Consider the following 11,234-nt stretch of genomic DNA (forward strand, 5'->3'; position numbering starts at 1 on the left):
TCCCTCATGAACCCTTGATAATTTATAAATTATCACTTTTTCATGTCTTACAGACCGCTGTCTCCTTTCACTCACTTTTCTGTTGTTCATCCCCCTGGAGGGGTGGGTTAGTATGTCGATCATTGTGATCGCTTCTTCCTTTATCCCCCCCACCTTTCCCCTACCCTTCTGGTATCACTACTCTCATTATTGGTCCTGAAGGTTATCTATCCTGGATTCTCTGTGTTTTGAGCTCTTATCTGTACCAGTGTACATGCTCTGATCTAGCCGGATTTGTAAGGTAGAATCGGGGTCATGATAGTCGGGACGGGGGAGGCATTAAAAAACTAGAGGAAAGTTGTATATATGTTTCATCAGTGCTGTACTGCACTCTGACTTGCTCGTCTATTCCTTATGACGCTTCTGTGAGGGGATGTCCAATTGTCTACAGATGGCTTTGGGTCTCCACTCTGCCCTCCCCCTCATTCATATCGATATAATTTGTTGTTCTGGGTCTTTGATGCCTGACACCTGATCCCATCGACACCTCATGATCACACAGGCTGGTGTGCATATTTTTATTGACATATCTTATCGCTTCCCTTCCCAGAATATGGAGATGATTGGACAATATCATGAAAATCACCCAACCAAACCAAACTCACTGCCCTCAAGTCAGTACAGCCTCATAGTGACCCTACAGGACAGGGTAGAGCTGCCTCTGTCTGTGGGCTTCTGAGATGAGCTCTTGACAGGAGTAGAAAGCCTCCGCCTTCTCCCTCGGAGTGGCTGGTAGTTTCAAACTCCTGACCTTGTGGCTAGCAGCCCAACGCGTAACCACGGCGCCACCAGGGCTCCTCATTAACATCACAAACAACCAGAACTGCTGAAGATCATTTTAAGAAATGGTTGCAGCAGCATAACGAATGGGAATTCATGGAGTGCGAAGGTGCTCACGTGGAACCTGTACATGGACCAAGAGACAGTTGTGTGAACAGAACAAGGGTTTGAACCATGCCTGCACGGTTTAAAGTCAGGAAAGGTGTGCATCAGGGTTGTATCCTCTCACCATACTTGTTCAGTGTGTATGCTGAGCAAATCATCAGAGAAACAGGGTTATATGAAGAAGAGTGTGGCATCAGGATCAGAAGAAGGCTTACTAACAACCTGCCGTAGCCAGATGACACCACCCGGCTGGCTGAAAGGGAGGAGGACTTGAAGCGCTTGCTGATGAAGACCAAGGGTTGCAGCCTTCAGGATGGATTGCAACTGAACCAATAAGCAACATCGTGATAAACAGGGAAACTATCAAAGTTGACAAAGATTTCACTTTACCCGGATCCACCGGCAACTCAGCTGATGGAAGCGGCTGTCGGAAAACCAAATGATGCATTGCACTGGGCAGATCTGCTGCCCGAGAGCCCTTGAGAGGGTTACACAGTCAAATGTCACTTTGCAAGCCAAGACACACCTGCTCCAAGCGGTGGGATTTCACAGTATAGTGTAAACGTAGCTTTTACATGCATCGAGAAATGAAATGATTCATGGACTCACTTTATTGCCATTCTTGCTTTAAGGTGCAGGCGCCCTGGTGGCAGTGTTGGCCCCGAGTCAGGCTGCCCCGAAAGGTCCGCAGTTCAAACCCACCAACTCCTCCTTGGAGACAGATAGGGCTTTCTACTCCTGTGAAAAGTTACAGTCTCAGAAACCACAGGGTCAGTTCTGCACTGTCTAGAGCAGTGGCTCTCAACCTCCCTAATGCCGCCCTTTCTTTTTTTTTTTTTGGCTTCTTGTTTAATCACTTCATAGAAAAGTACGAGAGATGTACAAAAATGACTTTCTGCTTATGCTTACGCTTAAAGGAAAATGTTAAGAGCGCTGTTGCTAAAGTCCCTCCAGAACACAGAGATGTCTTTAAAAATGAAGTCCGCGGGCAAAAGCTTAAACCACAGTCAGCTACAATCTTGCTACTGTTAGAAACCAAGTAAGCCCTGTGAAAGGGCCACAGCCCACAGATTATGCAAAACCTCTTTACTTACTAAAGAGACAATAAGACCACATTTTCTGTAAGGAAACCACACTGAAGACAAGGTTAAGCCATAAAACCCTACCCAATACCTCAACTTAAAAATTTGATCGTCAGAAATAATGCCGCCCTTTCATACAGTTCCTCATGTGGTGGTGACCCCCCAACCAGAACATTATTTTCGTTGCTGCTTCATAACTGCCATTTTGCTACTGTTATGAATCATCAAGCAAATATCTGTTAGGCGGGATGTATTTTCATTGTTACAAATTGAACATCATTAAAGCATAGCGATTAATCACAAAAACAATATGTAATTATGTATTGTGAAATATTTATTTCTAATGACAAATCAATGAAATTTTGTCTCGAAGCATGGTGAAGCATGTGTAACAGTCTTACTATAAAGGCAGTAAACTACAATGCTACATTTTGCAACAATATGCGTAAAAAGCCAGCATCAGTGCGAAGCTTGAGATAGCTTCTTTCTGGACCTGCCTGGAGAAAGCTAGAGGAGCGGTCTCTCGGTTCCTAAGACCATCAGAAATAGGTGTTTTCCAGTGGTCTTAGGCGACCCCGTGAAAGGGTCCTTCGAGAACCGCTGGTCTAGAGGGTCGCGTGAGTCAGAATCAACGCCTTGGCCTTTTGTGACCCTTTTGTGGCCGAAGCTGCCATCTCTGCGATTCGGCTACACGTTTTGCTGTGTCCATCCTCACCAAAGACACAACAGTACGTCGGCAGAGGACTGTGGAGCACGGTACTCTCACCCACGGGGGTGCGGTCCTGAGCTGGAATCCGCCCGCAGCACTGCATTTAGCGTTGAACTTATGAGGTGTCCGGCCCAGCCTGGGGACCCTGCACCCTGGAGGCTGCCTACTGAGCAGGAACACTGAGTGAGATTAGAAAGACTGCAGAAAGCCATGCACGCAGGGAGGCCGGGGTGTAGGGCCCCGAGGGTGGCTTTTGAGTGAAGACTTCGATGTGTCTGGGAGGCCCAGGCAGGCCAGCTGGGGTCAGACGGGACAGCTCCTGGCATCGGGGCTTGATGGTGGGTGGGCAGGAAGGACCTAGTGTGGCCAGACCTGGTGAGGGGGTTGCCTGCTTCCAGCCCTTGGAGGCTGTGACCAGCATTCAATTTTACCAGGAGGATTCTGAGCCGAGGTGGGAACTTCTGCTGGCTCGCTGGCGCCTGGGATGTAGCTGGGGGCTCCGACAGGGACCAGGGCTGGAGGAAGGTGGCTGGACATGAGAAGCAGTCTGAAGGTGGAACCTGTAGCGTTTGCTGTCAACCCAAGGAGTGCGGGAGAAAGGGGTCCGACAACACTTGGGGGGGGGGTCGCCGAGGAAACAGGAGCTGAGCTGGACCACCTTGGATCATAGGTGGGAGCTGACACCAGAGTGGAGCGGGCCGGCAGGGGCAGCATTTAAGCTGAGGTCCCCCAGGCCGTGTGTGTGCACAGACACAGGTGCAGACTCTGAGGCTACTGGGGGCTGTGCTGGGAACGGGTACAGCAAGGGAGGGGACCAGCTGCTTCTGGTGGCTGGTGGGCAAAAGCCAGGGGTGGGGAGGGATGGGCAGAAGGGCTCAGAGAGTTAGGGATGGGAAAACTGGGATGCATCCCAGCTATTGGGGTGTAATGTGGGAGGTGTAGGGGCAGTCCAGCCAGCCAGACTCCGGATGACCCCAGGGGTGCCAGTGTGTGGTCAGTCTCTCAGCGGCTGAGTTCCCAGGAGTCCTCCAGGCCTTTCTCCTGAGATCCTTCGGGGCTGGCAAGACCTGAGACTTTCCGTCAGCAGCCAAGCAGTCTAGGGGGCCAGTCCCGGAGGAGCTGGAAGGAGGGCCAGCTGGTGGACTGGCATGCGTGGGTGAGAAGGATTATGACCAGGTGAAGTGACCCTAATCCTGGGACAGCCTGGGTCACCCCATGATGGCGATGAGGGTCACTCTCGGAAGGGCCCAGCTTGGACAGTACATGAGGCCGAAGGGATGGCTCACCCACAGTCCGGGTCTAGGGCCAGCGGGGAGCTCTGGTGTGGGGGCAGAGAGACAGGAGGATGCCAGCCCTGGCATGATGATGCAGGGGGTGAGGGTGGGGGGTCTGTCTCCTAGTGCTGTCGGAACAAAGTACCACTGCGTGGGTCTTTAGTCGTTCATCCTCCCAGGGTTCTGCAAGGAGGGATCAGACTCAGCAGCCACCCCTTGGTAGGGGTGGGTTTTAAGCATTTGGCTGCTAACCACAGGGTGGGTGGTTCAAACCCACCAGCTGGTCCCCGGGAGAAAAATGAGGCTGCCTGCTCCCGTCAAGAAGTACACTTGCAGAAACCCTCAGGAGCAGCCCCGCTCTGCCCTGTAGGGCCCCTGGGAGCCGGGATAGGCTCAGTGGCAGAGAGCCTTGCCAGTCCTTGATCCTCAGGTGGTGTCTGTCTTTGCGCTGCGTGATCAATCCCACTCCCCTGCTGGCCCTCCCCTTTCAGGGGCATGGGCACCCACTCCGATGACCATGCCAACTGATGGCAAAAAAGAAACCCTGTTCTGCGATCCAGGGTGCTGGCCCAGGCTTAGGGGCAAGGCCTGAAATGTACCTTTTGGGAGGACACAGGTAGCTCCATTCCTAATGAGAACCAAAGGGACTTGTCCCAGCCATCCTTCCGCGGCCTGCCATGCCAGCCCCAGGCGGCCCAACCCTGCAGATACACCCCGAGCCGTGTCATTGGCCTCCCTGAAATGGAGACACCTGGTCAGGTGGACGTCGGGACAGGTGTTACATTTCCACACCGAACTTGGCACACAGGGTTGTGGTGTCCTTCCCCTTTGGCTTCCTGCCCCCTCTCCCCCGCCAGGCTTGGATGGTGCCCACTGTGGCCACAACCACTCCCCAGGGCTGGAAGCTGCAGGCCTTTGTTCCCCCCTGAGTGCTTCCACAGCTGGGCAAAGGGAGCTTAGTCCCACCTCACTTGCCCAGCGAGGGGTGTCACGGGCAGGGACGCCCAGCTACTGGCCACTTTGCAGAAGGAGCCCTGAAAGCCAGCCAGACCCAAGGATAGCAGAGAAGGGGGTGGCCAGAGGGCCAAGGCTGAGAGGGACAGAGCCACCAGATGGGGTGGGGTGTGGGGAGGGCTAAGGGCTGGAAGAGTCACCCGCTGCCAGGTCCCCGTGTGGCCGCTGGAGGAGTGGAGCGGGACTGGGGAGGGGTCACGGCTGTGGGCGGGCGTGTGGGTCTGCTGGCCTGGGGGTGCCCCGATGTAATTCCGGCAGGGGTGGGGTGGTGCAGGCCATCAGCTCCTGTTTGCACTGGTTCAATGATCTGTTTTCCGCTGAGGTGACCTGTGCATTGCGGGAATTGTTCTTGTGCGTGGTTGAGTCGACTCTGGCTCCCGTCGCCCCCTGGGGGTGCCGAAGAGGACTGTCCTGAAGGGTGTCTTGTCCGTCATCCTTACAGAGGCAGGTGCCAGGCCTTTCTGCTGAGGCCCTGCTGGGTGGAACCACCAGCCCCACGGCCAGTGGCCGAGACCTTGGTCACTGGTTCCATCCAAGAACGCCACTTGGAAAGTGAACCGCTCGCTGGCATGTCGCCCACTCCCCGCGCTGTGCCAGCACCTCCTCATCACCCCAAGAGGAAAGCCCAGACCCCTAAGCTGCCAACCCCCATCTCCCTCCCCCATCCCCCTCCCCTCGCCCAACCAGCCCTTGCCTCCCTTCTGCCTCTCCGCAGTCACCTGTTCGGGTCGCTTCCTATCAGACACCAGGCTTGCGGGCTTGGCTGGGCTCCCCTAGCAGCACCTTTCCAAGTCTGCCCACGTGGCGGCAGGTGGCAGAGCTTCGCGCCTGCGCACAGCGGAGCAAGCGCGATTCCCCGCGACCCGAACGTAGCGCCGTAAAGCGAAGAGGCCAAGGCCATTCATTCATGTACACAGGGGGGAAAAGGGTGCCCCCAGGCCCTCCTAACATAACGTACCGAAGCATGCTCTGTGTAACACAGAAGACCCAAGACCCTCCCGGGGTCCTCAGGCCGGGTGGCACCTGCGTGGTGACGCCTAACTCCCGCTGCGGGTGCGCCCGCAGACTCAACGCTGGCTTCTCTTTCGAGGCTTTTTTGGTTTTGTTTTTTGGTAAAAGCAAAAGCCCCCTTCGGACTTCTTTCCGTTGAGAACAGACGCGGAGGGATGTGGGTCTCTCATTAAAACCAAGTTGGCACCAAGTGGATTTTGGAAAAGCAAGGGACACCACATGGTGTCCCTCAGTGACAGACACTGGGGTTGCGTCCACCCTGGATGTGCTCTGACCCGTGCCACAGTGGGCGCTGGTTCACCATCTAGCCAGCTTTCTGGTCGTCTGGGCACTCGCCTCTGAGCAGAATTGCTGGGTGGCCAGCTGGATACTCTGGGGGGCATGGCTATCAGGATGGGTGGTGGAGGCCAAGGAGGGGCTAGGACAGTACTGGGTGGGAGACGCCTGGATCCGTGTAGGGGTGACAGGGACAGGACATAGGCAGCAGTGTGGACAAGGGGGAGTCCTGTATGGGGTCTGGGAGGGTCTCAGCTGGACAGATGAAGAGGTGTTGCCAGGGCAGGGATGTGGGGGGGGGGCATCAGTGGGCAGCTGAGCTCTGGGGACACCTAGGGGACATACTGCTGGTCAGTGAGCTGCTATGGGAGGGCCCTGGATGTAGCTGGAGGGTCAGCTATGGAGGGTGGGCAAGAGGGGGACCGCTGGGAGGCTGCAGCTGGAGGTGCTGTGGAGAGGGCTGTAGCAGGAAGTCCAGTGTGTGTGCTGGGATCGGTGCCCTCCAGCAGGAAGAGAAGGCAGGACAGTGACACTCCCACCACCACCACCGCAGGACACCGTGGGTGCTCTGTGAATTCCCCCTCTGCTGTAAGTTAGGGATTTGCAAGGAGCTGGGGGCCAGGAGGAACCGTGGGTTACATGTTCGACTGCTAACCTCGAGGTTAGCAGTTCAAAACCACTAAATTGCTCAATGGGAGAAAGTTGAGGCCTTTTACTCCCGTAGTGTTTGAGTCTCGGAAACCCACAGGGGCAGTTCTACCCTGTCCTGTTGGGTTGCTATGAATCAGAACTGATTTGATGGCAGCGAGGGAACCAGGAGGCTGACAAGAAGGGGTACCTGGCTGGCCAGAGGAGACTGTGGGAAGTGGGGGCCCCTCTGAATCCACAGAAAGTATGGAGGCTCCTGAAGACCCCGAGAATCCGTTCCTCAATGTGCACCCGTCCACACATGGCAGGCGTGCTTGGCCCAGGGTGATGCGAACAGCGGAGCACTTGACTCCTCACAGACCAGAGGTGCGAGTCCTCCCAGGGGTGCCTCAGAAGAAAGGCCTGGCTGCCGGCTTCTGAGAAACTAGCCATTGAAAACCCCTGGCACCAGAAGGGAGGTCTCTGTTCTGTCTGCACAATTCTTCCATCAGCATAAAACAGTTCTAAAAAGACAAAGTCAGTGGACAGAAAAGTAACAGGTAGAAAATCAGGGGCAGGGCCAAGGGAGTGGGGGGCGGGGCTGGGGGGGCATCTGTGGCCCTGACCTCTGGGCGTGGTTTTCTGCAGACTGGAAGCCGGGCATGGCGGTGCCCTGGGACATCGCGGCAGTTTACCTTCTGCAGGGCAGCTTCTACGGCCACTCCATCTATGCCACAATCTACATGGACGCCTGGCGCAAGGACTCGGTGGTCATGCTCGTCCACCACGTGGTCACTCTGGCCCTCATTGTCTCCTCGTATGCTTTCCGGTGAGCACAGAGCTGGGCTGGGGCCGAGGAGCCTGTAGGAGAGAGAGTCGTAGTCCTGGGCGCAGTCAGGGGAGAGGCTGGAGGAGGAGGCCTGAGGAGGGTAAGTCTCCCAGCCCCATGCCAGCATCTGTCCCTTCTCAGACCCCCACCTGGAGCTAGGCACGTAATAGAGACCATTTAGATAGGCCCGAGGGTCCCTGAGCTTACAGCGGCCACTACAGCTCACACACGGCCTGAGCAAGGGAGCCAGACCTTGCCGAGCACAATGGGCCCGAGTCACCTGTTATCCATTCTGCTATTACAATTAATCTCCCCTGCGGGCTTAGGCTCTCTGCTCGGGCGGTCTTCAAGAAAAGGAACGTCTTATTCACTGTGGGCTGGAAGGCCAGGTCCAGGGGCTGGGGAGGCCCCTTCTGTGCACTCTGGGAAAGCCCTGTTGGTTGCCGCTTCTCTGTCTCCGGCCACCCTGGTTCCCTGGAGACCTCCAAGTGGCACTTGCCTTCCTTCTCTGTGTGCTGGCTTGTCCCTGTGACTAAGCAGCCTCTTCTGTTTGTTTCTTTTTATTTTAAGAAATCATTTTATTGGGGGCTCTCACAGCTCTTATCACAATCCATCCATCCATTGTGTGAAGCACATTTGTACATTTGTTGCCATCATCATTCTCCAAACATTTGCTTTTACTTGAGCCCTTGGTATCAGCTCATTTTCCCCCTCCCTCCCTGCCCCCTCCCTCCTGAACCCTGGATAATTAATAATTTTTATTATTGTGTCAAGTCTTAACACTGTCCGATGGAAAGACAACGCTTTCTGCCTCCAGAAAGAGTGACAGTCTCGGAAACGTACGGGGCCGTTCCACCCTGTCCTTTAGGGTCCAGCGAGTCGGCTGTGACTCAATGGCACTGAGGTCCTCTGATAGCGCCAAAGTGAGTGGGTTTGAGACACGCCCTCCATGCATAGGGCCTCATTAGCATACCCAGAAAGCCCTCTGACCAGGTGGGATTGTATCCACAGGTAGCGGGCAGTCCACCACTTCCTTTCTGCTGGGGACAAAGTTCGACCCATATCACCAGCTTCTTTTTCCTTTTTAATTTTTTTTAATGTGGCTACTCCCTAGATCTCACTGCTCTGAAGTCGATTCCAACTGACAAGTGACCCTGTAATACAGAGTTGAAAGGCCCCCGTAGGTTTCCAAAGTGGACTCTTAAGGCAGTGGTCCTCAACCTTCCTCATGCCGGGACTCTTTCAGACAGTTCCTCATGTGGTGGTGACACCCCCCCCCAACCATAACATTATTTTCATTGCTACTTCATCACTGTCATTTTGCTACTGTGATGAATCCGGTGACCCAAATGAAAGGCTCGTTCAACCCCCAAAGGGGTCGAGACCCACAGGTTGAGAACCGCTGTCTTCAGGAGAAGCCTCCTCTTTCTTCCACAGAGCAGCTGGTGGTTTCATACCGCTGACCTTGTCGTTAGCAGCCCCACGCATAACCCACTACACCACCAGGGCTCCGGCCAATGTGGCCACTCAAAAAGCCAAGTCAAACCAAACCCAGACTCGCTGCCATCAAGTCAGTTCTGACTTGTAGCGAACCTGGGGGCCAGGGTAGAACTGCGCCTGTGAGCTTCCCAGACTGTAAGTCTCTTTTTTTAAAAAGTATTTGGGATTTAAGACATATAACATATCATTCCATATTTCAGTCATGCCCAGTAGACTTGTACAATTGCTGCCACGATCGGTACAAGAGACCGTAACACTTTACAGGAGTAGAAACCCTTATCTAGAGCTGGCTGGTGGTTTCGAATCCCTGCATTTGCGGCTCGCAGTCCAGCACATAACCACGAGGCCGCCACCAGCGCTCGATAAATGTGTTCGCTAGAAACTTCAAATGACGGCCGCGGCTCAGTGCTGCTGGTTGCCTGGCCGTAGGGGCTGGTCGAGCCTCTGTACTAGTACATCCAAACATCTCCGTCCCCTGTCTCAGCAGGGACTCCAGGATCGGGCCGTGTCGGTACAGAACACGTCCCTCATTCCAGACAGTTCTATGGGGCAGGATTCTACCAGAGCAGCGGTCCTCAACCTGTGGGTCTCGACCCCTTTGGGGGTCGAACGACCCTTTCACAGGGGTCACCCGATTCATCACAGTAGCAAAATGACAGTGATGAAGTAGCAACGAAACTCATGTGATGGTTGGGGGGTCCCCACCACATGAGGAACTGTCTGAAAGGGTCCCGGCATGAGGACGGTTGAGAACTCCTCTCCCAGAGGGTGGAGACAGGAGATGAAACCAGAGGAACATGGGAAAGGAACATCATCCTATTTGCAGGTGCTAAGAACTGTGGAGGGGGACATGGGGTCACAGAGGTGACCTCTGCTAGGGAAGTCTGCCTGCAGCTGAGACCTTGAGGCGGCACCTAGGGTGGTCCCTGGTGCTGTTGGAAATGGCAGTGAGCTTCCGGAGAGCTGTGGATGGCGGCTGGGCCCGGGGAGACAAGGATACATCAGAGAAGACCCCCGGGAGCCCTGGGCAGGGCGGGCAGTGAGGTGGGGGGCGAGGTCAGGCTGCTGCCGGCCTGACTGGCGTGGCCTGACCCTACACTGGGCCTGGACGGATGGCCGGCAGGGGAGGCGTGGCCAGGGCCCCTGGCGTGACCTCCCGCCCCGCCCCGCCCCAGGTACCACAACGTGGGGGTGCTCGTGTTGTTCCTGCATGACGTCAGCGACGTGCTGCTGGAGTTCACCAAGCTCAATGTCTACTTCAAGGCCCGGGGCGGCGCGCGCCGCCGGCTTCACGAGCTGGCCGCGGACCTGGGCTGCGCCGGCTTCTGTGTCAGCTGGTGAGGCTGGGGGGCTGGCGGGAGGAAAGGGGGGGCAGGGAGAGAGCCACGTTGCGGAGAAAGGGTAGAGGGGGGACTGACCGGGGCTGGGGGACAGGCAGGTCAAGAAAAGGACAGGGGGGGAATTTTATTTTATTTTATTTATTTTTGTAGAAAAATAATTTAATGATATTTTGCATTTTTATTATCATTGCATTTTTTAATTAAAAGGTCATTTTATTGGGGGCTCTTATAACAATCCATACATCAATTATATCAAGCATATTTGTACATATATTGCCAACATTATTTTCTCGACATTTACTTTCTTTTTTTTAATCATTTATTATTTATTATATTATTTATGGCATCCAGTTTACAGTATTACATATTTCACATGCAGTATTATTATACATAGTTCTTACGGGAATTTTATTTTTAAAGAAAGGAAAGGACAGGACAGAGAAGGGGCGTGCCAGGGGCAGGGTGGGGCCAGAGGCAGATGGACACCCCCCTCCCGCCCCCGCCCCAGGTTTTGGTTCCGGCTCTACTGGTTCCCGCTCAAGGTCCTGTACGCCACGTGGCACTGCAGCCTGCGCTTGGTGCCGGACATCCCCTTCTATTTCTTCTTCAACGCACTGCTGCTGGCGCTCACCCTCATGAACCTCTACT

The 11,234-nt window shown here is 54.6% G+C and overlaps 1 protein-coding gene across 1 annotated transcript in view; it reads left to right on the forward strand.

The window, feature by feature from the left end:
• Positions 1-11,233, forward strand: part of CERS1 (ceramide synthase 1) — a gene marked incomplete at its 3' end in the record, with an annotated part of 14,036 nt that extends 2,803 nt beyond the window's left edge. Inside the window, exons 2-4 of the mRNA XM_004705520.2 lie at positions 7,566-7,746; positions 10,422-10,583; positions 11,095-11,233. Coding sequence (XP_004705577.1) covers positions 7,566-7,746; positions 10,422-10,583; positions 11,095-11,233 — 482 coding nt within the window. The remainder of the gene's footprint in view (positions 1-7,565; positions 7,747-10,421; positions 10,584-11,094) is intronic.
• Position 11,234: the final 1 nt, after the last annotated feature.

The sequence above is a fragment of the Echinops telfairi genome, unplaced genomic scaffold (assembly GCF_000313985.2).
Source record: "Echinops telfairi isolate 266 unplaced genomic scaffold, ASM31398v2 ScPeMD7_7457;HRSCAF=8495, whole genome shotgun sequence".
In the NCBI taxonomy this organism is placed as follows: Eukaryota; Metazoa; Chordata; class Mammalia; order Afrosoricida; family Tenrecidae; genus Echinops; species Echinops telfairi.